This window comes from Arvicola amphibius, chromosome 10 (assembly GCF_903992535.2).
Source record: "Arvicola amphibius chromosome 10, mArvAmp1.2, whole genome shotgun sequence".
NCBI lineage: Eukaryota > Metazoa > Chordata > Mammalia > Rodentia > Cricetidae > Arvicola > Arvicola amphibius.
The window spans coordinates 81,858,263-81,884,511 of record NC_052056.1 but is presented as its reverse complement, the minus strand read 5'-3'; the positions used below and the strand labels follow the sequence as shown (position 1 = coordinate 81,884,511).

General features: G+C 40.8%; 1 protein-coding gene across 1 annotated transcript in view; it reads right to left on the bottom strand.

The window, feature by feature from the left end:
- Kntc1 (kinetochore associated 1) overlaps nt 1-25,900 on the bottom strand; it is a 73,727-nt gene extending 47,827 nt beyond the window's left edge. The window contains exons 1-22 of the mRNA XM_038345609.1: nt 25,886-25,900; nt 24,984-25,126; nt 20,868-20,988; nt 18,802-18,917; nt 18,166-18,244; nt 17,169-17,246; nt 15,139-15,173; nt 14,808-14,918; nt 12,725-12,818; nt 11,896-11,948; nt 11,501-11,616; nt 11,123-11,177; nt 10,188-10,286; nt 7,957-8,000; nt 7,782-7,847; nt 7,609-7,684; nt 5,892-6,017; nt 5,714-5,803; nt 4,076-4,129; nt 3,065-3,126; nt 1,749-1,860; nt 312-455 (exon numbers count right to left, since the gene is read on the bottom strand). Coding sequence (XP_038201537.1) covers nt 312-455; nt 1,749-1,860; nt 3,065-3,126; nt 4,076-4,129; nt 5,714-5,803; nt 5,892-6,017; nt 7,609-7,684; nt 7,782-7,847; nt 7,957-8,000; nt 10,188-10,286; nt 11,123-11,177; nt 11,501-11,616; nt 11,896-11,948; nt 12,725-12,818; nt 14,808-14,918; nt 15,139-15,173; nt 17,169-17,246; nt 18,166-18,244; nt 18,802-18,917; nt 20,868-20,988; nt 24,984-25,112 — 1,860 coding nt within the window. The 5' untranslated portion in view covers nt 25,113-25,126; nt 25,886-25,900. The remainder of the gene's footprint in view (nt 1-311; nt 456-1,748; nt 1,861-3,064; nt 3,127-4,075; nt 4,130-5,713; nt 5,804-5,891; nt 6,018-7,608; nt 7,685-7,781; nt 7,848-7,956; nt 8,001-10,187; nt 10,287-11,122; nt 11,178-11,500; nt 11,617-11,895; nt 11,949-12,724; nt 12,819-14,807; nt 14,919-15,138; nt 15,174-17,168; nt 17,247-18,165; nt 18,245-18,801; nt 18,918-20,867; nt 20,989-24,983; nt 25,127-25,885) is intronic.
- Nucleotides 25,901-26,249: the final 349 nt, after the last annotated feature.

The window sequence follows — 26,249 nt, the reverse complement described above, 5'->3', positions numbered from 1 at the left end:
CACCACCACCACCACCACCACCACCACCACCACCACCACCACCACCACCACCACCACCACCACCATTTTTGCTTCTTTTTGAGTCAGGGCCACACTTTGTAGCCCATGCTGGCCTGGAACCTGCTGTGTAGTTGCTATGTAGATTAGACTCAAATTCCTAGCAGTCCTTCTACTGCAGCTTCTCAAGGGCTGAGGTCAGAAGTGCACACCACTGCATCCAGCTCTATCAACTTTTCACAGGGGTTCCTCAGTAATCTAATATGAAGTATTAAGCTAAATCTTTAAGGGTGGAAATACAAGAAGAAACTCACTTGTCCTTCGGGTACAATCCTTCTCACAAATGGGATCACATCATCTTTAAACCACGAACAAAGTTCTTCCAAGGAGACTTGTGTAGAAATGGAGTTCAGCAAGTTCTCCAGCATTTTCACGTCAAACTTGCTTTCAAAGTCAGCCTAAAGTACAGAATCAGAAATTAAGACTTGCCTGACAAATTTAAACTAATACCCCCCAAAGGGCAAAGACCGGATTGATCCTTGGGGACAAATATAAACAACGACAGAGATGCACAAAAATGCCTTGACAAAACCCATCACTTTGCATGCTAACTGAAGCAAATTATTTTCTTAAAAAATTGTAAAGCCGCCGGGCGGTGGTGGCGCACGCCTTTAATCCCAGCACTCGGGAGGCAGAGGCAGGCGGATCTCTGAGTTCGAGGCCAGCCTGGTCTACAAGAGCTAGTTCCAGGACAGGTTCTAGAAACTACAGGGAAACCCTGTCTCGAAAAACCAAAAAAAAAAAAAAAAAAAAAAAATTGTAAAGCCATTTCAAAGAACATGCTACTGATTTTTTTGTTCATTGTTTGAGCTAGGGTTTCTCTGTGTAGGCCTGCCTGTCCTGTAACTCACTCTGTACAACAGGCTGGTCTCAAACTCAGAGATCCTTCTGCCTCTGCCTGCTGAGTGTTGGGGTTAAAGGTATGTGCCACTGCTGTCCGGTGATGTTACTGATTTAATAATGAATGATAAAGGTACTTTATACAAACAATTCAAATGGGGGGAGTCACAACTCATTAAATATTGTATTAGTAAGCAGTAGATAATAAAAACACAAGGAAACCAAAGAGATTGTATCCTAAGAAAAATACAACTGGAGATAATAATACAAATACTAATAAGAATTTCCATTAGTGGCATAACACACTACCTTTTCAGTCCAAATATTATATGTTAATATCAGTCAACAAAAGGGGGTTTGGATAAACAGCCTATCTATCTGTGGATGAGATGGGGTCTATACAGGTTCAGTCTGGCCTGAAACTTCTAGACTAAGCAATCCTCCTGCTTCAGCCTACAGATATGTGCTACTGCACATCATCCTCAAATAAACACCTTTAATGAGTATTCCTTGACCACAATCCAAACAGTAGGAACATCTTCACCATATCGGCAGAAGCATATTAATAAAGCACTTAATAAAAATACTGTTTCCTGAGGAACAACTCAGGGCTGATCAGACTCTGAAGCTAGATAAAATAAGGCCTGTCATCATGCCATAGCATGTCCTCTGATCTACCATACCATAGCATGTCTTTGATCTGGAGAGATCTCCCCTGGGACAGGCCACAGTCTATCAATCTACAGCACTCTACTACCCAGTCACACTTGACAGCCTGCCAGTCTCCAGTACGCAACCATCATTGCAGAAGCTACAAAGCAATCAAGAAATCAAAATGCACAATACATTACCCGATATCTAAGCCAAAGATACTGAGCACAAACAAGGTTTCCTTCCCTTAGCTGCATAAAAATATCTCTGAGAACATCTTCATTATTCAGAAATTCAATCCAAGAGCTGCTACTGAGAAATCAGAGGGAAGAGGCAAGTCAGGAGTGTAAAACGTACTTTCCATAATAGGTAGCATTAAACATCTTGAGCACTTGTTTTGAAGATGTATTTACTTAGTGGGGTAAGTGTGGTAGGCACACATGGAGAGGTCAGAGGACAACATGCAGGAACTGATTCTCTCCCTCATCATGTGGGCCTTAGGGATTAAATTCAAGCAGACACACTTGGCAAGTGCCTTGATCATCTTGCTGGCTCTAACTACTTCCCATTTTTAAATTATTTTATTTCATGTGTATGAATGTCTTGCCTGCATATATGTATCCACTCATGTGTGTGGTACACTCACATGTATGGTGCACTCAGAGGTCAAAGAAGAGAGTCTGATTCCCTGGAACTGGAGTTTTGAATTATTAAGAGCCACTATGTGGGTGCTGGGAACCAAACCCAGGTTCTCTACAGGAATAAGTGTAATTTATCAATGAGCAATCTCACCACCTTATTTTTTAATTTAAAAACCAATTAGTAAAAATCAAAACAGATCTAAAAATTCCACAGCACAAAGTAAGTTTCCTCTCCCAAATCTAGAGAACTCCTGTCACCTTCACTAACGGCAGTGACTCTCCATGTAGGCACCCAGATCAGAAAACCACAACAAAAACAACCTGGAGAGATAGCTCAGTGGTTACGAGCAATGGCTATTCTTCCAGAGGATCCAAGTTCAACTCCCAGCACCCACATAGTGGTTCCTAACTATCTGTAACTCCAGTTCCAGGGGATCTAACACCATCACACAGACATACATGCAGGAAAAAAAAAAAAAAAAAAAAAAAAAGCAAAAAAAAAACCCAAACAAACAAAAAACAGTTTTATATATAAAACTTAAAAAAAAAAAAAAAGGCAAAAGAATTGAGCCACCCTCAGCTACAGAGAAAGTTTTAGGCCAGCTTATAGGAGACCCTGTAAAATAAAGAATTTCTTATGCAAAACAAACAAAAAATCCCAATGAAACAAATCCTGAATAACAAGTCATTAAATTAAGAGTCAAGCTGGGCGGTGGTGGTGCAAGCCTTTAATCCCAGCACTCGGGAGGTAGAGGCAGGTAGATCTCTGTGAGTTTGAGGCCAGCCTGGTCTACAGAGTTTCAGGAAGGGCTCCATAGTTACAAAGAAACCTTGTCTTGAAAAATAAATAAATAAATAAAATAGCATGCACACACCTGAATTTTTCTGGTCCAAATGCTCCATAAAATGTTGTCAACTTTGCATGAGCCTTTAGCACCTAAAGAAAAGAATAATTTGATAATTTTAATAATATATGTGGGCTGGTAAGATGGCTTGTCAAAAGGTACTTGCTATGTAAGCCTGGTGACCTGAGTTCAATCCCTGGAACCCACTTAAATATAGGAGAAATGAATCTACAAAGCTGTGCATATACATGCTACTGCACTTGTATTCATGCAAGCAAACACACACACACACACACACACACACACACACACACACGCATGCGCATGTTCACACACACACAGTGATGACATTGAAATTAAAAGTTTTAAATGCTATAAATAAGGCTACTACAGAAGCCCTGTATACATTGTCATTTTAACTCACACTATGGCTCAATTCCCACCCACACAACTTTATTATTTAACATATCACCCACAAAATAATGAGAACATTTCTAGTCACAGTTCATTATAAAGGCAAACACATATTAAGTGTGGGGTTTCTCACTTAATCATTTACATTTAAGGCATAACTTAGGTGGATTATATTAAATACTTAGTTTGAGAATTTAATAGTTTTTAATGTTTATTATACTGTCTGTATATGGAGCGGGAAGTGGGTATATGTACCACATCAAGCAGGGAAGAGAGGACAATTTGTGGGAGTTGGCTCTGTCCTTCTAGTGTGTGGGTCTCAAGGACTGAGCAGAGGTCTTCAAGCTTGGCACAAGCACTTTAACCCACTGAGCGGTGTTGTCTGCCTTATTTTGGGAAATCAAATGCACGCATGCTTGAATGCATGCCCATATTGAGCATTTAGCAGCTCCCAGGGGCTAGACAGAAATGCTTTACAGGGATCATTTGCTTTGACTCCAAATCCACCACCTTACTTGGAGTCCCAATTTGGTCCTAAGGAAGCTGAGGTGCTGAACAGTCACTCAATCTGCCTTGAAAAGAAAAACATCTTCACCCACGAATTAACCACCAAAGCAATGCCATTACCTCCATGAGGCCGTCAGAATAGGCAGGCAGGGTTTTGTCTTCTTTCTTTAGGAGCTAAGCATGGATGGAGACAAAGAGGAAATGTTAAGACAGGAATGTGCTGGGGATGGACCTAATCAAACTACATGGTATGTAGGTGAAAAAAAAAAGGAAAAGAATACAGGGAGACGGGCAACTCTTCATAAAGAAGGTAACTTTCTGTGACTTGACAGACAACATTATCCCAAATATCCCAAAGATAATGTTGTCTGTCAAGTCACAGAAAGTTACCTTCTTTATGAAGAGTTGCCCGTCTCCCTGTATTCTTTTCCTTTTTTTTTTCACCTACATACCATGTAGTTTGATTAGGTCCATCCCCAGCACATTCCTTGGCCTTGAGAGGGAGGGAGGGGAGGTATGGGTGGAGGGGAGGGGAGGGAAGGGGGAGAAGGAGGGGAGAGAAAGGGGAGAAGGAGGGGAGGGAGGGGGGAGGAGGAGGGAAGGAGATGGAAATTTTTAAATATAAAAAAAAATAAACCATGAGAAAAAAAAAAAAAAAAAAAAGAAAGTAAGTAGTATTTAAGCCCAAAATGAAAGTAGTCTATTCTATACAATGGTATTAAACAAAAAATGATTTATGGGGCTCAGCAGTTAAAAGCATGTACTATTCTTTCTAAGTACTCCAACTTGGTTCAGCACCCAGAGGAACTGATGCCCTTTTCTTGCCTCAGATGGAATCTACATTGACATGCACAGATATACACATAATTAAAAATAATAAAAATAGCTGGGTGTGCTGACTCACACCTTGAATCCTAGTACTGGGATATAAAGTCAAACAAGTCTCTGAGCTCAAGGTCAGCCTGGTCTACACAGCCAGGGCTAGAAAAGTGAGATCCTGCCTCAAACATAAATAAAATGAAAATAGGGGCTGAAGAGATGGCTCAGTGGTTAAGAGCACTGCCTGCTCTTCCAAGGGTCCTGAGTTCAATTCCCAGCAACCACATGGTGGCTCACAACCATCTGTGATGAGATCTGGTGCCCTATTCTGACCTGCAAGCATATATACAGGCAAAATACTGTATATATAAATAAACAAGTAAATAAATAAAAATAAAATAAAATGAAAATAAACCTTAAAGAGATATTGCTAAAAATAATGCATAAGAAAATTGCCCAAGTTGGGCAGTGGTGGTGCAAACACCTTTAATCCCTGCACTTGGGAGGCAGATGTCTGAGTTTAAGGCCAGCCAGGTCTACAGAGTGAGTTCTAGGCCAGCCAGGTATACATACAAAAACTTGTCATGAAAAATCTAGGTAAATAGATAATAAATATTCAGAATTCACACTAAGTAGAAAAAGGAAGTAAATGAGTAGTTATGGGGGGGTCCAGAAAGAAACCACACAGGTCTCTATAATTCTAGAACTTCTGTGTTGATGGATGTATATACAGTTCAGGGAGTACACTAGGAACCTTGAAGCTGACATAGGTAAACTGTGTCTCATGTAAACTGTCTCATGGAAAAAGGTAACTTAAGGGGGAAAAAAAGAGACATTTAAAGAAAAAAATCAAAACCTGAAGGACAAGAAAATATATTTGAGTTGAGAGAATTATCACACACAATTAAAGCAAAATTTTCCAAAAAGAAAACCACCTACCCTGGCTTTGGCATAACTGAGCATTTCCTGGGTGGTCTCATAGGTGATCCACTGGGCCTTGAGGCAGAAATTCACCACGAAGTCATCATCCTGTTTCAAACATGCCAGACAAAGGCAACTTAATAATGCTACGCAGCACATCGACCTGAAAACTCCATCTGATGATGGGAAAACACACCTGGATTTTGCAGAGATTTTCTTTAGCTTCTTCTACAAGTTGCTGCCATTTGGTCTGCTCACTGGTGTCCGAAGAAATCAAAGCCAGTTTCTCCAATATATCATTTGATTTTACCTTATAAACAAGCTATAACACAAACATACCACATCTAGTCAGGATCTGAGCATGATGACGTTGTCTTGGGAAGCTAAGGAAAACAAACCAGTATGAAGGAGACTCCCTACTTGGCTCAGGAATGAGGTTTAAACAAGGCAGTCTTGATGGTCACAGTGGCACGTGCCTTAGTCCCAGGACCTGGGAGGCAGAGCATTACCACTTTGTCTATAGAGGGAGCTCCTTGCCAGTGAGGCTGCATAGTAAGACCTAGTCTCAAAAAAAAAAAAAAAAAAAAAAAAAAGACGACGACGAAGAAGAGAAGGAAAAAGTTAATAAAAGTTAACTCTTATCTATCTGGAAGGCAAACCAGATTACAAAAAACATTTTTTGATGTGTCTGTGGTCATGTCAGAGGAGCAGCAGATGGCACTTGAGCTTCAGGAGTTTGGCCCACCGACGCAAGAGTGATAGGAAAATCTCAAATAGGCCCCAAGGGCCTCAGCTCCAAAATGTCTCTTGCTATTGCCGTGCCTTTACATGTTTGCCACTGACATTTTTCTGTGGTATCTGACATGTTGTGAATACGTGTGGGGGAATCCCCACGGCCTTTAATGGAGTGTGATTATCTCAAGGAAACAACCTGTTCTACTGGGCATTTTTACCTGTGAGTTATTATGAAGATAATTTCCTCTTAAGCTATACTATTTAACTGAAGTGATGATTTTATACAATAGTGTTAGTTTAAATAGATTCTGATGACTAAGAATTTTTAACAAATGTAGTAAAGAATTATGATGGAGATTAGTTTAGTGGGAAAATTAATATAGGTAAAGGTAAGATATAGTGTTGCCCCTACCCATGATAAAGCAAAGGCTGCAGAGAAGAAAAAATAGGACCAAGGAACTATTACACAGCTAGGACTTAAGAGTTTCTGGAGGAGCAGTATAGACTATGAGTTAGGTTAATGATTAAGGAGAAAAAAGAATCAAGTTCCAGGAGATAGCACAAGTTCTTTTTGATATTGGGGAATGTGTTCATGGGTTTTGGTGTACAAGCATAGTAGCTAAAACAAAGCTTTAAACAATTGCCTTCATGTAACTAGAAAACAAAGAATTGAATGGTTAGTTAAGATAATTGGACTGAGCCGGTTGGTGGTGGCTCATACCTTTAATCCCAGCACTTGGTTACTTTTTTTTTGTTTTGTTTTGTTTTGTTTTGTTTTGTTTTTGTTTTTCGAGACAGGGTTTCTCTGTAGCTTTGGAGCCTGTCCTGGAACTAGCTCTTGTAGACCAGGCTGGTCTCGAACTCACAAAGATCTGCCTGCCTCTGCCTCCCGAGTGCTGGGATTAAAGGCGTGCGCCACCACTGCCGGGCTAATCCCAGCACTTGGGAGGAAAAGGCAGGCGGATCTCTTTGAGTTTGGGGCCAGCATGGTCTACAAGAGCTAGTTACAGTTATGGGTACTGGGAATTGAATCCTGGTCCTCTGCAAGAACCAGGGCTCTTAACCACTGAGCCAGCTTTGCAACCTTGTTTTAAATCAGATAAGACCCTTCAGCATCTCCTGAGCCTCTAGCACCAAGAAACGTCTGCCCAAGACCAACTGAACAAATGAATGCTTACCTCAACGTCCAGTCCAAACTGGATGGCAAAGCTCTCAGCTTCGGCAAATTGGTGCTTGTGAAGTAATCGGCTCAGTCTGAAGAGTTGGAAGAAATTTCACCAGATGCCTATCCATCAGGGAGTTTAATTTTCTCATTAAAGGGCAAACAAGGCTTAAAAAAATGACAAGTTACCTGTTTTCTGGTAATACCTCTGTAAGGTACCTAAGTACTAAATCAGAGATGGAGTCTTCAGATAGGCTGAAAAAAAACACATTACATTGTGAATGCCGCTGCCACCCAACATCCATAAGTAAATTCTAATTCTGCTGCTATGTAATGATTATCTGATAAACAGAGAATGACCTACTTAAAATCGTTTTTGTGAATTCCTTCCAGAAGATATATAGTATCCTACAATAAAAAAAAAGCAAAATACCAAAATGATTAAAATTACAATGTAAAGACAACCAGGAACTTTATTAGAATAAACAAATGGTTCAGGCAAGAATTATACATCCGTGGATTCTTAATATCACTGGGGAAAAACAGAAAAAAAGATTTCCTCCTGGTCTGGAAGCCATGCCACATATAAGGACTAATGGTAACAGGAAGGGCTGTTAACAAGAGGAGACCTGGAGGGGCTGTCTTCAGCAAGGGACAAGGCCTAACAGGTAGGATAGGGACCTAAAAACTTGCTGCATTGAGACATGTGATCTGCGTAGCATTTTGCCAAAAGATCTTATAAAAATCAAATCAAAATGAAGCAAACAGACAAATCTAGAGGCAAATGTTACAACAGACTGGAACTTCAAAACTGTCTGTATCACACAAGACAGAAAGGGCTAGGGAATCACTTCCTGCAGGTGGTAACCAAATTCAAGACCTGAGCTTGGATTAGATCCTAGATAAGGAGAAAAGGAGTTCCAGAAAGCCTCCAGGGGCTGGCAAGGTGGCTCAGTGGACCTGTGTTAGATTCCCAGAATCCACGCTAAGCGGAGAATGGACTTCCACAAGTTGTCCTCTAACCTCCAAAGGGGCACTGCTCCCACACAAAATGAATAAATAGTGAAAACCTAGAGTAATTGATAAAATACTACTTTCAAAAGTTTGTCTCCTAATAATTTTGTATTAATGTTATATTTCCTAGCACAACAACCTCAGTGTATTAGAATGTTTGAGTCAGGGTCATATCTAGCCCACAATGGCTAGAGGCTCAGAGGTTAAGAGCACTGGCTGCTCTTCCAGAGGTCCTGAGTTAATTCCCAGCAACCACATGGTGGCTCACAACCATCTGTGATGAGATCTGGTGCCCTCTTCTGGTGAGCAGGCATACATGCAGACAGAACATTGTATACATAATAAATAAATAAATTAAAAAGTGTTCTTGAATCCCCCCCAATTAAAAAAAAAAATTACTAAGCTAAAAGAGGCCCACACATCCTCAGATTTTTTTAAAAAAATAAAAAAATAACAATTTAAAAATATAAATACTACACATTGCATGATTGTTACATATTCATAATTTTTAAGGTAAAAGGAAATGATAAATTCACTATCCTGATTTGATTTTCTTTTTTTCTTTTTTTTTTTTTTTTTTTTGGCTTTTCAAGACAGGGTTTCTCTGCAGCTTTAGAGCCTGTCCTGGAGCTAGCTCTTGTAGACCAGGCTGGTCTCGAACTCACAGAGATCCACCTGCCTCTGCCTCCCGAGTGCTGGGATTAGAGGCGTGCACCACCACCACCATCCAGCCCTGATTTGATCTTTCTAGACTTTGTAAGTATACTGACTTGGCACACTCCACTCCACAAACTTTCAGAATTAAAATAACCAAACCAAGTAAATTCACTACTGCTGTGAAAACTCATCAATGGTTTTGGCAAGATAAGAAGAACCATGAAGGGCTGGAGAGATGGCTCAGCGGTTAAGAGCATTGCCTGCTCTTCCAAAGGTCCTGAGTTCGATTCCCAGCAACCACATGGTTGCTCACAACCATCTGAAATGAGATCTGATGACCTCTTCTGGCCTGCAGGCAGACACACAGACAGAATATTGTATACATAATAAATAAATAAATATTTTAAAAAATTAAAAAAAAAAGAACCATGAAAAGTTCAAGAAGGACTAGAGACAGCTCAGAGATGGAGAGTGTGCCACTCTTGCAGAGGACCCACACCCAGGACTCACAACTGCCTGTAACTCCTGTGTCTGGGGATCTGACACTGCTCATGCACAAACTCACCCACAGACATACAATTAAAAGTAGTACTTTTTTTTTTTGGTTTTTCAAGACAGGGTTTCTCTGTAGTTTTGGAGCCTGCCCTGGAATTAGCTCACATAGACCAGGCTGGCTTCGAACTCACAGAGATCCACCTTTCCCTATCTCCCGAGTGCTGGGAAAGCAGAATAGCAGGGGAATGGGAGTTTGATCTTAATTTTTGTGAAGACTGAGTTGGGACTCTGATTAGCTGTCATTATGAACATAAGTAAACACTAGAGATCAAACCAGGTATTGAACTCAGTTCCACTCATGCTTTTCTTACTCATAAAAATTAATAACGAAAATCATAGTAAAACAATTTAAAATGTGCGTAGACATACCGTGCTAATTCCTGTTTGAACTAAAGAAGAAACACTAGATACTTCCAAAGAGTACAGTATTTCCATCGTAGGTAAAGAATAAATGATGAGGTTTCTCATCTACGAGAAATGCAGACAGTTCAGGGAGTTAATGCAAACCCATCAGAACAAGTCAGCCCACCCCGTCAGGAGAGCTACTAAAGCATCCTGTACAGAGCTAAACACAAACCACAACCCTCTTTTACTACTTAAGTAGATCTGCCATTGTTATAATTTAAATGCTACACACAAAACTGTGTTCTTTAAAAAACGGAAAGAAAACAATGCCCTAGCCCACCTCCCCATCTGCTGAATGGAGTCAGCACAGAAAGTCCTTGAGTTAATTCTGCAGTGCTGCACTTTCTCAGCAGCCACCGCACCAGATGCGTTCTCCCCCTCTGCCATCCCATTTGTTCTCTTTCAGGTTTAGAGACTAAACTCAGTGCCTTACCTACACTAGGCTGCTACTCTTTCACTTACAACCCTTGACTTTTGACATAGGGACTTGCTTGGGTTATCCCAGGCTAGCTTTGAACACATGATCTTGCTGTCTCAGCCTCCAGAATCCTACAACTACAGGTGGGAGATAACATACCGAGCTCAAGTAAGTTTAATACTTTTGATTCCTAAAATATTGTTTGAAATTAAGAGCCAAGATTTTCATACATTCTTTGAAAATAGAACTCTGTTCTGCAGGCTTATTTCTAATCTGACAAAGTCTATGTGCGTGCCAATTTAGCACACTGTGGGCATTACTTGACATTTTCTCTCTGTAATGAAGGTAGACCTTCAGTTGTGACCATGCCACCTCAGTCTGCAGAGCAGTTGGGAATACAAGTCTGAGCCACCCAAACTGGCTAGTCATTGTGATTTCCAACTCATAAAATAGACAGGTATGAAGTAGAGTCTCCCAGTACCTTCTCCTTAGTTGTAGTCGTCAGAGTGACTAATTTGAGGTTTGCAATCCCTTGCCTAAAAGAGAAGAGAAATTGAAGTTATGCAAGCTTTGCAGGTTGCTAAGCATAAGCTAAGGTAAATGATAATCTCACAGAAAGGTTAAAAGCATTCAGAGACTGTGGATTCTGTTTTTACAGATCCTGTTTCTACCATAATTATGTAGAAGGTATTACATTATCTATCTGTGCCAAATAGGAACCGGCAGATAATGAATTGGTCCTTCCTCTCCCAGACTATTCCAGATGTGGTTCCAAAAACAAATCCTAATAAATGATCTGAATAAAGCTGCACAGGAAACCTGGTGCTATGAAAACCACTACTAGCCAGTCCCAACATACCAGGTGACTGACGAGGGAGAATCCGCTTCTGTGGTGAGAAGAAACTGCTCTATGGGAAGAGAGGGCCAATTCCACACAGGAGTGAGAGTGTAAGCATCCCACAAACTTAGCACGTTCTAGAGAAGTAGAACTCGGTTAGACATCTTTAGATCTCAAAGTCAAACTGTAGGCTATAGTTCTTGAAGCACTGCACACACACACAGGAATCCACCCCAACTAACATCCTTGTCAAACATTTTTATTACAAGACATATTATCAGGGTGCAAGATGGAGCTCAGGGGTGAACACTTGCGTGGCATTAATGAGGCTGTGAGCTGACTCCCTAGTGTAAAGACGCTGATAAGAAAAAGTGGTCATAGTAAATGAAAACATTGAATAGGTATAAGAAACATACAGCAGTATCGAGCACAAAAAGCAGGTTGTCGATCAGCTGAAAGGACTTTACACCTGAAAGAGAAAGCGACATGTCTAAGGATTTTATTTCACTAGGACCCCGTTTGAGCTGTAAGCTAACTACTGTCTTCACAAACAGACAGAGCTACATTTAAGTGAAGTTCCCATTTTCATCTATTGCTGCCTCAGTTTTGGCTTTTGTTATTGTTACTTTTGTTTCAAGGCGACCAATAAAACACAAAGTCTCTTCAAAGGTAACAATTAGAATTCTTCAGGAATGTGAGGAGAATCACCAAGCTAATCAGGCTTGGTTCACTGTGACAATAACAAAATGGTGGGAAAGATGGCTCAGTGCATAAAAGCACTTGCCAAGCCTGCAGACCTGAGCTCAATCCCAAGGACCCACAAGGTGAAAGGAGAGAACTGACACCCAGTTTTCCACACATACAGTAAAGTAACCAAATTTGTACACATAATGTACAAACAAAACACATGTAATGAAGAAAAACAAAGTAAAAATGGGCCAGAGGAGCTGCAAAATGGTCAGCAGGAAAAGGCTACTGGCACCAAGTCTGAAAGCTGGGATCAAGCCCTAGAACCCACAGTGGAAAGAGAACAACTCCTGAGATTCATCCTCTGACCTACACACACACCATTCAATCTCCAGCAGCACATACATTATGTATGGCAGTGCAGGCATATACTCTACTAGGAGTGAAGGATTGAGGATCAGAAGTTTAAGGTCAGCCTCAGCTACAAAGCAAATATGAGTCCAGCCTAAACACATCTAAGTGTGCCAACAGAAAGTAGTGTCAGTGGCTAATCTTTACCTTTAATAATCTCTGTGTCCACAAAGTTCTTAAGGAACATTTCTTTCTTGGTAGAATCTGGCTCCCATTTTGAGAATGCACAGCTACCAGTTCCCTGGGAAAGAAAACAGTACATCAGCTAGAAATCCTAAACCCAAAGCTCCAGGAATTGCACAAAGCAGATGCACATAAGCTGCATACATTCTGAGTTCAAGTACGTGTGTGTATGTGGCTGCGGGGGTGGGAGGTGGGGAATACTAGAGCGTGAGCCTCCAGGGGTTTAATCAAAGCTAAGCAAGCCTCTCCTACTATACTATATCCCCAGCCATTTTTATTTCAGGCAGTGTCTTGCTAAGTTGCCCAGGCTGGCCTCAAACTCAAGATTCTCCTGTCTAAACCTCCTAACCAGACAGGTGTGTAGGCTAGGTTTGCAGGCACAGGCTAACACCCAGCTCCAAGGAGCTTTTATCTGGAGTTCTCTCTTAGCTCTAGAACAGACTGAAGAGATGTTCAGTGGTTAAGAGAGCTTGCTGTTCTTCCAGAGGACCCGAGTTCATTTGTCAGCACCCACTAAAAATGGTCCACAATTGCCTGTACCTCAACTCCAAGGGATCTGGCACCCAAACTCACATGACATATACATATAAAAAATAAAATTAGAACAGACTGAGAAGAACAGTGAGATGTTCATATTTATTGTTATCACTTGAATATTTGATTCAAACATTTCACCCCAAAGAAAAAAAACCTATTCCAACATTATAAGTATAGACTTTGTCTAGAAAAAAAAGAAGAAAGGAAGGAGGAAGGAAGGGAAGGAGGTAGGGAGGGAGGAAGGAAGGAAGGAAGAAAGGAAGGAAAGAAGGAAGACAGAAAGCAAAGCAGCAGTGGCACACACTTTTTAATCCCAGCACTCAGGAGGCAGAGGCAGGCAAATCTCTGAGTTCAAAACCAGCCTGGTCTACGGAGCATGCTCCAGGACAGTCAGGGCTACACAGAGAAACCATAACTTGGAAAAAAAAATGTTGGTCCTGGTCGTGCATGCCTTCAACCCCAGTGCTGGAAGGTAGTCAGGAGAATCTCCTGATAGATCTTTCGTGGTCATCCAATTTTAAAACAATACGCCAGGCATGGTGGCACAAGCCTTTAATCCCAGCACAGGCACCAAAGCTACACAGAGAAACCTTGTCTCAAAAAAAAAAAAAAAAAAAAAAGCAAAACAACAAAAATAAAACAGCAATGCTTGAATAGTATTTTAAGACTATTATAAGAGCACATCCAGTATATGTGCTTGCTTTGGCAGCACATTTACAGAGGTTAGCACGGCTCCTGTCCAAGTATGGCAAGCAAATTTATGAAGCGGCCCAATACAAAGAGAGAAAGGGGCTAAAATGTCAGATTTGAATCTGAGATTAACAATTGGTGACACAGTCATGGGTGCTGCTCTCACTGTGGAGCCTTCCATTTCTGTTTATGTGCTGAAAGAAATGTTGAAACATGGCTGGGGAATCAAGACCTTGCCTGATCAAAACAAAACCGCTGGCAAACTGGTGCTCACCCTTAAACCCAGCACCAGAGAGGCAAAGGGTAGGTGGATCTCTCAGTTCAAGGTCAGCCTCGTCTTTTTAGTGAGTTCTAAGCCAGCCAGGGCTGCAGAGTGAGACCTTGACCCAACAAAAAGGAAAGAAAATCTCAGGGAGAGACTAGGGAAAGATCAATACCCGATGATCTAATACAGGAATTTTATTTAGTTAATTTTATGACCACAATCACCCTCCTCCCATTTCGTGAAGAAAGGGTGATGGGATTAAAGTTGTGTTCCACCACGCCTGGCTTATTTCTTTTGATAAAGATTTATTTACTTATTTTTACTTAGGATTTCTGTGTGTATGCACAGGTACCCAAGGCCATAAGAGGGTGAGAACTTTTGGAGCCGAGTTACAGGCGTTTGTGAGCCTTAAAATGTAGGAACGAGGAATCAATCTCCGGTCTTCCTCAAGAGCCTCCTGCCCTGATTTCCCTGTTCTTATCACATTACAAATTAATTTTTACTTTAACTAAAAAGAGCATTTTATGCAAAAGCAAAGTTCATAAAGAGAATTACCCCAATTATCACAGCAGTCTCACTTGCAAACTCTCCAGCCACAAGAGTAAGACAACCCAGATTGTGGTGATTTTCAGTAGAAATAAAACTACACCTGAATTGTCCTTGCAACTGCAAAATGAAAAAAATTAGAATACATGGACACATGTATGTCAAATAAAAATCACAGACATTTGTTCAAATCAATCATCTGTTCAACAGAAACATTACTGAAATATAAGATTATAGCAACTCCTAAAGTAGCATCCAGTACAACACTAATCACAGAAACAGCCTCTACTTTCATAGTGAGTAAAAGCTTTAAAAAACAATTATAATTTTCTTTTCTTACCTTCTTGGCCAAGTCTAAGTCTGTGTTCTCAATTGCTTCATTTGTTTAAAAAAAAAAAAAACATGTAAGTATAGTATTAATACATAGGTTCATATATACTAAAAACACGACGACTCCTTTTGTCTTTAGGTGAAATTAATGCATCCTAAGCCAAAGACATAGGTCACGGTCAGTAAACTAAATTCTTTGACCAAGGATATCCTCTGAAAGCTCATATTATACTCAAGGGATCAGCCACGCTAACTGCACAGAGCTTCTCAAGATTCTATGCCAACCCCACTTCTACTCAAGCCTGAGTCTCACTGGGACAGTATTCACCATTTCCCATTCTGACCCAGAACATCTCTTTTACCTGTCTTGATCTTGAATTAACTATGAAAAATGATGTATCTTAAATGTTTTTCTGATTGAGACAGATCTCTGTGTGGTTCAGGTTGTCCTGGAACGATGTAGACTAGCCTGGCTTAGAACTCAGAGATCCTCCTGCCTCTCAGGACTGGGATTAAAGATGGGAGCCACCACCCCCATCGGAAATGATGCATCTTGTAACCTAATCATATACACGGAACCTACCATGCCATTTAGTCTGCAGTAGATGTTAATAAAGTTTATCAAAACAAATTCCTCAGTTTACCTGGCTCAGTGTGACTTACAGTCCATACCATTGGATTACTACTGATTATTACTGTCAATTATTTTGTGTGCTTGTTGTGTGTGGTATATGCATAATAGTGTAGGGGCACATGCACCCTTGCGTGCACATGGAGAGGGCAGAATACTACTTTGGGTATCTACCTCTACGGTTTAGCTCTCTGTCAGGGATACAAGGAACATATCTAAACATAATGTTGCATACAAATAACACATGGGGAAATAAACAAGACACAGATCATAATTCTTGGTTGTAAGTTATGTCGAATAGATAATCCATTTGGAAATCCATGCAGTAAGATTCTAGTTCTCTCACATTTTCCGATCAGTTTTTGTTGCATTTCCTTTGGTGTGTGGATCTTTACTTCATTCCTGATGATACTCATTTAAACGCCCAGCTGTCCTTCTGCCTCAGCCAAGTATTAGATTACAGCATGAGACATTGTCTGTCTGTCTGTCTGTCTGTCTGTCTGTCTAGCTACCATCTCTATTCTTCTCTTGTATCCTGACCACAGTTTCCCCTCCCTCTTTTTTCCCAGTTCCTCCCCCCACTTCCCTTTCTCCCAGATCCACTCCTCCCCCCTTTCCCTTCAGAAAAGATCAGGACTGACTGACTCCCAGGGGGTATCAACCAAACACAACACAACATAACAAGTTACAATAAAGCTAGGCACATACTTGCTCTGTAGATCAGGCTGGCCCAGAACTCACAGAGATCTGCCTGCCTCTGCCTCCTGAGTGCTAGGATTAAAGATGTATGTCACCACTGCCTGGCCTTGCTCTCTGTCTTATTACCATGATACAGGGTCTCTCTCTCTCTGTTGCAGCTGTGCTGGCTGGCTTGCACAGACTGAGGATCCACCTACATCCACGTCCCACTCCAGTGCAGTTAGAGGCAGAGGCGTAGCTGTGCCAGCTTTTCACAGTGGATGGACTTTGCATCCAGCTCTTCATGCTTGCATAGAAAGTGCTCTTACCTACTAAGCATTCTCACCAGCTCATTTTGCAATTTTAAGTCAGTCATTTCCATAACTTTGTTCATTCACTCCTTCAAAAAGGCACTTAGCATCTGAGATATAACAGTTCAGAGGTAGAGCACTTGCCTAGTATACACAAAATCCTGGGTCCGATCTTCAGTATTACAAAAAGCCACTTATTTCTGTGTATGTCTTTTCTTCCCAATTAAGTTAACTGCTAGAAGGCTATAATCAAGTACCAGTTCTTCACATTCCACCACAGCTTTAGCAGACGGGTTATGTGTACTGTATCCTCAAAGTACACCCAGCATCACAGGATGCAACTCAATTTAAACATTCTTAAAGAAAATATTTGAAGAATTACTTAAAAACTAATCAAAAATCAATAAGAAAATACATTACCCTGTTCAATTTGTGAAAGCTGGAGGTTTGTAATATAAAAAAGTCCATTGTTCGTTAGAAGCAACATGTAATAGGTACCTGGCAAAATAAAATCAAAATCAGTTTCTCTAAAAGGCAAGATTCAAAGCAATACTGTGAACTAGCTCTAAAAATCTGTCACCTAGGGCTGGTGAGATATCTCAACAGGTAAAGATACTTAGTGACAAGCTTAATAACCTGAGTTCATTCCTCAGACCCACTTGGTAAAAAGAGAACCAATTTCCACAAGTTATCCTCTGACCTCCAAGAGTAAGCAGGAAATTGGCACGCGCGCGCACACACACACACACACACACACACACACACACACACACACAAATTTGCAGTTAAAAAAAAAATGATTAGGGTCGTGGCACACACCTTTAATCCCAGCCTTTGAGAGATAGAGGCAGGGGAATCTCTGTGATTGATTGTTCAAGGCCAGCCTGATTACCAGGACTACAGAGAAACTGTCTCAAAAAACAAATAAACAATCAAACAAACAAGTTTTTATGCACACCCACACAGATATTTTAAAGGAATATAAAACTTTGTACTTGCGCGAAAAATGTTAAGAGCATTTTTCTGAGAGTGTTCCCACCTAGAAAAAACATCCTATTCTCAGAAGTTCTCTCTTACTTTTCCTTAATAAATCTAAATTCACTCTGCTCAAAAAAGAAAAAACTCTGCTGGGTATGATATCACAAATCTTTAATCCCCACAGAAGCAGAAGCAAGTGGATCGCTTTGAGTCTGCAGGCAGCCTGGTCTACAAAGCAAGTTCCAGGCCAGCCAGGACTACATGGGAAGACCCTGTTTCAAAACAAAACAAAAATTCTTTCTTATATTAATTGTATTGACAGGAATTGTACCGAGATTTAGGTAGTGCAGCAATGAACTTACAATGTTTATTTAACATAAAGGTAAATACTTGATGGGGTATCCACCAAAAACTTGCAAAAAAATTCAAAGAAACTTACCTTCACTTGAACCATCTTTCTCAATAATGAGTTTCTGGTAAGTATGCTGATATTCATCATCGGCTTTCTCAACAAAAGCCTAATTGCAAACGGATTTCAAATAGCAAGAGTTAAGTGAGATAAATAAGCAATGAAGGGTACACTGTTTAAACCCCACTCATCAACTAACATCAGCAGTAACAACCTAATGCTTTCAATCACACTCCAACGCTTCAGCTTGAAAAGGGAGACTGGATGAGCATGCTCCAGGTCTGCAGAGCTTCGTTCTTTACTTTTGTGTTTCCTTTGTATGCTTCTGCAGTCTGATTCTTTTTTTTTTAAGACTTATTTATTAATTATGTATACAGGGTTCTCCCTGCATGTATGCCTTTAGGCCAGAAGAGGGCACCAGATCTCATTACTGATGATTGTGAGTCACCATGTGATTGCTGGGAACTGAACTCTGGACCTCTGGTCAGTGCTCTTAACCTCTGAGCCATCTCTCCAGCCCTGTAGTCTGATTCTTAAGAATCAGAATTTAAATTTAAATTTAAGAATCAGAATTTTTTTTCACTTTAAAATGTAGTTAAGTAACAGCTCGCTAGAGTTTGTTATGTAAGACAGTGTTGGGGTGAAAATAGAAAACACAGCTCTTACTTTGGTGAATAATGTTTGTTTTGATGTTACATAAATAAGATGTAAAAGACCACTTCTCTCCCCGACCAAAAGAAACTTTCCTTCTTGACACAGGCCAACCACATCCACGTTAGTATCTGAAAATTTCAAATCAATGTTACAAGCAACTTTCAATACTCCTTAATTTCAGTTTAAAAAAACACCAATTTTATATCAAAAGATCAACGATTCATACCAATCTATGCCAAACATGGTAATGCATGCCTATAATCCCATCATATGAGAGGCCGAAAAATGAAGATTGGCAGGGTTTGTCTGTATAACTCTGGCAGTCCTGGAACTTAGTTGCTCTGTAAACCAGGCTGCCCTTAACTCAGATTCACCTGCCTCTGCCTCCTCAGTGTGGGATTAAAGGTGTGAGGAGGATCACAAGACAAAAGGTAAAAAAAAAAACCTGAGCGAGTAAAATACAAAAATAAAAACAAAAGCACAACAACAACAAAAAAAGATAGAAAAAAATCTTTCAAAATAATTGTACCATAATCACTGACCAAATCACTTAAGTCATTTTTAAGTCTTTAAAATTCTTCAAAACTTTATATTTAAACTGTTACCCTTGAGTCCCAGCATGTTGGTGCATGCCTTTAATCCCAGGAGGCAGAGACAGGTGAGTTTAAGGTAAACCTGGTCTATAGAGCAATTTCCAGAACAGCCAGAGCTACACAGTGAAACCCTGACTCAACAACAACAAAAGCCCCTCTATCTTAAAAGCTGTATTTATTTTTATTTTATGTGTGTTTCGCCTGAATGTTATGTCTGTGACTGGGGGGGCCAGAAGAGGAGGGCATCAGATCACTGTAACTGAGATTATGAGCCCCCATATAGATAATAAGAACCAAACCCAGGTCCTCTCCAAGAGCAGCCAGTGTGCTTAATGCTGAAAAGAGTTGGGGAGCTCTTTTAAGCTTTTTTGAAAGATAGGGCATTAGGGCACAGCCTAGGCTGACTTTGGAACTTGGAATGTACTGTGGGTTGGCTTCTAACTCCCATTTCTCCAGACTCAGCCTCCAAAGTGCTGGGATTACAAATTCACACCTCAACTTAATTCATTATTAAATCCATGTTCACCGGTACTTTAACTCAAGAAATTATTTCATACACGTATTCTAAAAGATTATTATTTTATTATTATTTTGACTTAGAGACAGGGTTTCTCTGTGTATCTCTGGTTGTTCTGGAACTCACTCTGTAGACCAGGCTGACCTAGAACTCAGAGATCCGCCTATCTCTGTCTCTCTGAGTGCTGGGATATGCACCACCACCTCCTGGCTTCTAAAACATTATTATAGTGTGATATATCCTAGAAGTAACAAACTTGGCAATCCACCTCCTTCACCTGCACAAAACTAAAACATGTATAGGATTAAGAATTTGAACACAAATTGCTCAAACATTAGGATTCAAATATAAAACCAAGAGGAACAACCGGGCAGTGGTGGCGCACTCCTTTAATCCCAGAGAAAGGCAGATCTCTGTGATTTGGAGGGCAGCCTGGTCTACAGAGCTAGTTCCAGAACAGGCTCCAAAGCCACAGAGAAACCCTGTCTCGGAAAACGGAAACAAACAAACAAAACAAAAAAAACAAAACAAGAGGAATAAATACCATCAAAATCAACAAGAAAATGAAATACTTGCTCACATGTCTGATCCCCTTAGACTCTGAAGCAAAGCATTATGTCAGCTCCCTTTGAAACTGAGGTACTGATTTTCTTGAAAGTCCTCTAATTTTATTTGTTTATTTATTTTGGTTTTTTGAGACAGGGTTTCTCTGTAGCTTTGGAGCCTGTCCTAGAATTAGCTCTTGTAGACAAGGCTGGCCTCAAATTCACAAAGATGCACCCCCCTCTGCCTCCTGGGTGCTGGGATTAAAGGCGTGCGCCGCCATGCCTCAGCTAAGCATTTTCAAAATTATAAGCATTTTGTTTTATTTTGTTTTCTAATTTTAATTCTTGTAACAGAGGATTGAAGGATCATTAGGAATGAGCGCAGTACACGCCGACTCTCAGCCATTTCACTTTGCCACTCACCAAAAATAAGATGCAGCTGGACTGATCGGCATATCCTGTCAAGCACTATCACTGTCTGGTCTGCAACAATTATAAATCCATCACTTAAACTGCATGCTTGTATTTTTGGACTAGGTGACGCCTGTAGGAGGAGAAAAATAATATATAATCAAAATTAAAATAATTTCATATAAGACTTTTTTTTGGTGTTTTTGAGACACGGTTTCTCTGTAACTTTCAAGCCTGTCCCAGAACTTGTTCTGTAGAACAGGCTGGCCTTGAACTCACAGAGACCTAAATGTCTCTCCCTGTGCTGGGATTAAAGGCATACACCACTACTGCCTGGCTCGTCTGCCACCACCACCCAGCAACTTCATACTACTTAATAATATTGTCATAGGGCCAGGTGTGGTGGCACACACCTTTTTTTATTTTTTAGATTTCACCTAGCCCATTATGCGCCATGAGGAAGGAAAGAGACAACACTTACAGGTTCCAAAGTCTTAATAAATAAAACATTATTTTGAGTGGGGTAACCCAGACATAGAAAGACAATTATCACATGTATGGTTTTTAAACATAAAGCAAAGAAAACCAGCCTACAAACCACAATCCCAGAGAACTTAGACAACAATGAGGACACTAAGAGAAACTTACGTAGGTCTAATCAACATGGGAAGTAGAAATAGAAAAAGATCTCCTGAGTAAATTGGGAGCATGGGGACCTTGGGGGAGGGTTGAAGGGGAAAGGGGAGAGGCAGGGAGGGGAGCAGAGAAAAATGTGGAGCTCAATAAAAATCAATTTTAAAAAAGTCTTAATAAATAACCACATAAGCAGGTTGCTGATTGATCAGGGCTGCAGGACAAGGACTCGGGAGCCTTACGTCTCCGGACAGCCATGAGTGCTACGTCCAAATCCAGAACCCCGCCCCCCACAGGCCGACAAGGAAACCAAGAGTCCTGTGTGTAAAAGCAAAGGGCCTTTATTTTAATCAAGTTTGCAAACTTTCAGTCTCTCCCCCAAGAGCCCCAAGCTCAATTAGGATAGGGTTTTATAGTAGTCAAGGTGGGGATGAGGGGTTTCTGAGGTTTTAAGATCCCTGAATGAGCCAGGAGGCGGTGGCGCATGCCTTTAATCCCAGCGCTCAGGGTAAACAACTGAGACTCCAGCCTCCACTGAAATTCACTGATGGCCAGAGTCCCAAGTGATAATGGTTGGAGGAAGTAAAGAACTTCCTTTGGGTAACCTGTCCCAGACTTAGATTATCATGGCTGGCCCTCACACAGAAAAGGGGCAGAAGTGGGGTTTATAAACACAAAAACCCGGGAGGCAGAGGCAGGCGGATCTCTGTGAGTTCGAGACCAGCCTGGTCTACAAGAGATAGTTCCAGGACAGGCTCCAAAGCTACAGAGAAACCCTGTCTCGAAAAAACAAAAAAAAAAAACCAAAAACATAAACACAAAAACCACGAACATTTGTTGCCAAGTTACAGCCACAATTTTCACCAATCAGAAATCAAAGATTAGGGAATTTCTTACTGTGTTCCATCATTGTCAATCGATAAGCAATGCAAGCCTTCCAGTCCAACCAATCAGAGTCATTTGTTCTTTCTGTTGTTAAGAATAGCCATAATGCTCTAGAGAACTATGGGGCATAACAGATGGTTCTAGTGTAGAAGGAGGAGGTGGGTCAGCTGGTGGAAGGTTCCCAGCTCCCCTAAGGTCTAAGAACTTGAAATGTGTTTCACCCTACAGGTAAGAAGTCTGAAGTCAAAATGGCAATACTTAGACCAAGGTGCTTTTGCCTGCTCCCTTCAGGCAGGCAGAGACAATAAGATCTCTGTGAGTTGGAGGCCAGCCTGGTCTACATATCAAATTCCAGCACTTCCAGGGCTACATACTGAGACCCTGTCTCAGAAAACAATAACAACAACAAAAAACAAACAAAAATATTACCATATACTTTACTTTAAAACATAACCAGACACTTTTCTCTTTAATTTGTCTTGTTTGTCATCAGTATTTGTACGTTGTATGGCCTGTCTCAAATTGATACAGGATCCTAAGTAGGGATATAATCCAGGATGGACACAGAAGAGCAAAGGTATCTTGTTTAACTCCTTGCCTCCTAAGTGCTAATATCCTATTATAGGAACCAGACATCAAAAGGAAGACATGACTCAAGCCTGACTTAAATTCTCAGTATTACGCCTAAATTAGGGATGGGAACCATGGTGAATTGTGAACTAGAGAATATATCCCTCCATGAAAAAGAATCCATACAAAGTAGAATATACTTAACACAAGATATTGAAAGCCCAGTGAAAATAATTCTGCCTCAGCATCTAACTTATAAAGAAGGTTGGGGGAGGGGGGCTGGAGAGATGACTCAGTGGTTAAGAGCACCGATTGTTCTTCCAGAGGTCCTGAGTTCAATTCCCAGCAACCACATGGTGGCTCACAACCACCTGTAATAAAATCTGGTGCCAACTTCTGGCCTGCAGGGACACATGCAGGCAGAACATTTTATACATAATAAATAAATCTTTAAAAAAAGAAAGTTGGGTTAGAACAAGTACTGGTTTATTAAATATTGACTAAATGGAATCTTTAGTGTAGCCTAGGCTATAGTAAGACTCTGCCTTAGGAAGGAAGGAAGGAAGGAAGGAAGGAAGGAAGGAAGGAAGGAAGGAAGGAAGGAAGGAAAAAACGAAGAAAGAAAGGCATAGAATAAACCTCCCTTCAGCCAACCTTCAGAGTGAGTCAGGCAAGCAGAGTTCATTTAGCCTGTGACTGTATTTGGTGTGGGTTATGTATATACCTCTTTGTGTAGTAAAGCACTCAGCAACCTCACTTTTACCTGTTTTTGATTTTTTGTTTTTGTTTTTTTTTTTTTTTGGTTTTTCGAGACAGGGTTTCTCTGCAGCATTAGAGCCTGTCCTGGAGCTAGCTCTTGTAGACCAGGCTGGTCTAGAACTCATAGAGATCCGCCTGCCTCTGCCTCCCGAGTGCTGGGATTAAAGGTGTGTGCCACCACCGCCCGGCCCTCACTTTTACCTGTTTATGCACACACACACACACACACACACACACACACACACACTTCTGAACAACATACCTAACAACCTCCAAACACCCTCAGACTGGCATCTGCATCAGACTACTCATATCAATCTCTGAACAGTAAGATAAATGCCCGTGCCCTTAACAATCAAATTTGAATAGTTTCTAGTCAAATTATTTCCAATGCAGTTAAGAGCAAAGCACAGAAATGTGGTCTGGTTTCAACTGGTTTTGAGTACATGTGCAATAAGGCAAATTTGTATCAAGAAATTTATAGGGAAAAATTCCCTATTTACTTTATTATGTCTATTCATAATTTGGGCATACATATGATTAAAGTCAGATGAATTATTGGAAAGGATATGTGCAGCATAAAAATTATGACTTAATCTGTCAATTAAAATAGAGAACTGCCTATATACTATGAGTCAAATCACTTGGCTATTTCTGAACCTGGGTGAGTTATTTTCAATTTTTTTTTTTTTTGTTTGTTTGTTTTTCGAGATAGGGTTTCTCTGTGGCTTTGGAGCCTGCCCTGGAACTATCTCTTGTAGACCAGGCTGGTCTCGAACTCACAGAGATCCGCCTGTCTCTGCCTCCCGAGTGCTGGGATTAAAGGTGTGTGCCACCACCACCCCGCTATTTTCAATTTTTTTGTAAATAGGCCGAGAATGTAGAAACACCAGACTCCAACTACCAGTCACAAGGGTGCTTAACTTGGTAGAGAATGGGGCAGATCCAGGTCAGGGAGGGTGCCCTAGTCTTTGATTCGATTGGGAATGTCTTATTTCCTAAGCAGACAGCAGGTGATTCTTCATATTAATGTATATATACTACCCCTGCCAGTGCCTGGTTAATATTGCCCTAACCGGCCTGGCCGCCCACCTGCCTCACCTTCCAGACACTGGAATTATAGACTTGAACCACCACGGTCAGTTCAGCTTACAGCCAATGCAATGTCAAGGAGTTAGCAAGTGCAGGAATCACTGCTAAGATGACACAGGAGGAATGCGGATGCCAATTTGCTATGGTTCCTGACTGAACCTTGACCCACTGTCAGTATAAAATCATTACCTTCTCAGAGGAGATCTTCCCAAGCAGGTCTACTTGGTATAATGCAGTCACATTTTCTTTTTTTAAACCAAAATTGACATGTCCACTCCCGGTATCATCGCTTGTTAGCAGTTGAACATTGTTCCACATATTTCTGGGATTGTCTGTGAGAGGAAAGAACCACTTTATTTTTGCATAGAATTAAGTTCTTTAATGAAGTGCTAATCAAAGAACAAAAATTAGTATCAATATATTAAAACTTCGAACTGAACAGTGGTGGTGGACACCTTTAATCCCAACATTTGGGAGGCAGAGGCAGGGAGATCACTGTAAGTTTGAGGTTAGCCTGGTCTACACAATGAGTTCCAGGACAGCCAGGATTACATAGTGAAACCCTGTCTCAAAAACAAAAACAAAAAAACCAAAGGGGCAGCTTGATTTCAGTTTTATACGGTATTGGAGTGACAGAAGGCTAGGTGCATGGCAGGCAAGTGCTCTATCATGGCTATTCCCTCTGAGTTGGTTTCTATAGTCATCAAACACCTGAGCCAGGAGATGGTGGCTCCTGCCTTTAATCCCAGCACTCAGGAGGCAGAGGCAGGTGGAGTTCAAGGCCAGCCTTGTAAGGGTTCCAGGACTGGCTCTATAGATACTGGGAAACCCTATCACGAAACCACCCCGCAAAAAAAACAAAAACAAGCAAACAAACAAACAAACAAAACCCTACACCTGAAACCCAGGCAAGACTTTAACAGTCTCATTAACACAGTTCATATCATCTGTGAACTGAGTGGGACCAAAATATTAAAGAAAATGTCCCTAGGTAACTTTTAAGATCTGAGGGGAAGGGAGGTGCTATAGATGGCTTATCCGTTAAAAGTGCTTGCAGCTCTTCCATGGCAAAATTCAGACCCAACACTCACATCAGATGGTTGACAACTTCTTATTAACTACAGGGGACCTGATGACCTCTTCTGGACTCCACAAGCCCCTGTACACACAAACACATACACTTAAAAAAGTAATATCAATAATAAATTTTTTTAAGTCTTATGAGCAGGGCAGTGATGGCAAATGCCTTTAATTCCAGCACTTGGAGGAAGAAGTTGGCAGACCTGTGAATATGAAGGCAGCCTAGTCAACAGAACAAATTCCAGGACTACATAGAGAAACCCTGTCTCAAAACACACACACACACACACAACCCTATGAGAGAGGCTGGGGATATAGCTCAGCGGGAAAGTGTGAGTTTACGTGCTAGAGATCTTAGGTTTGATCTTTACCAAT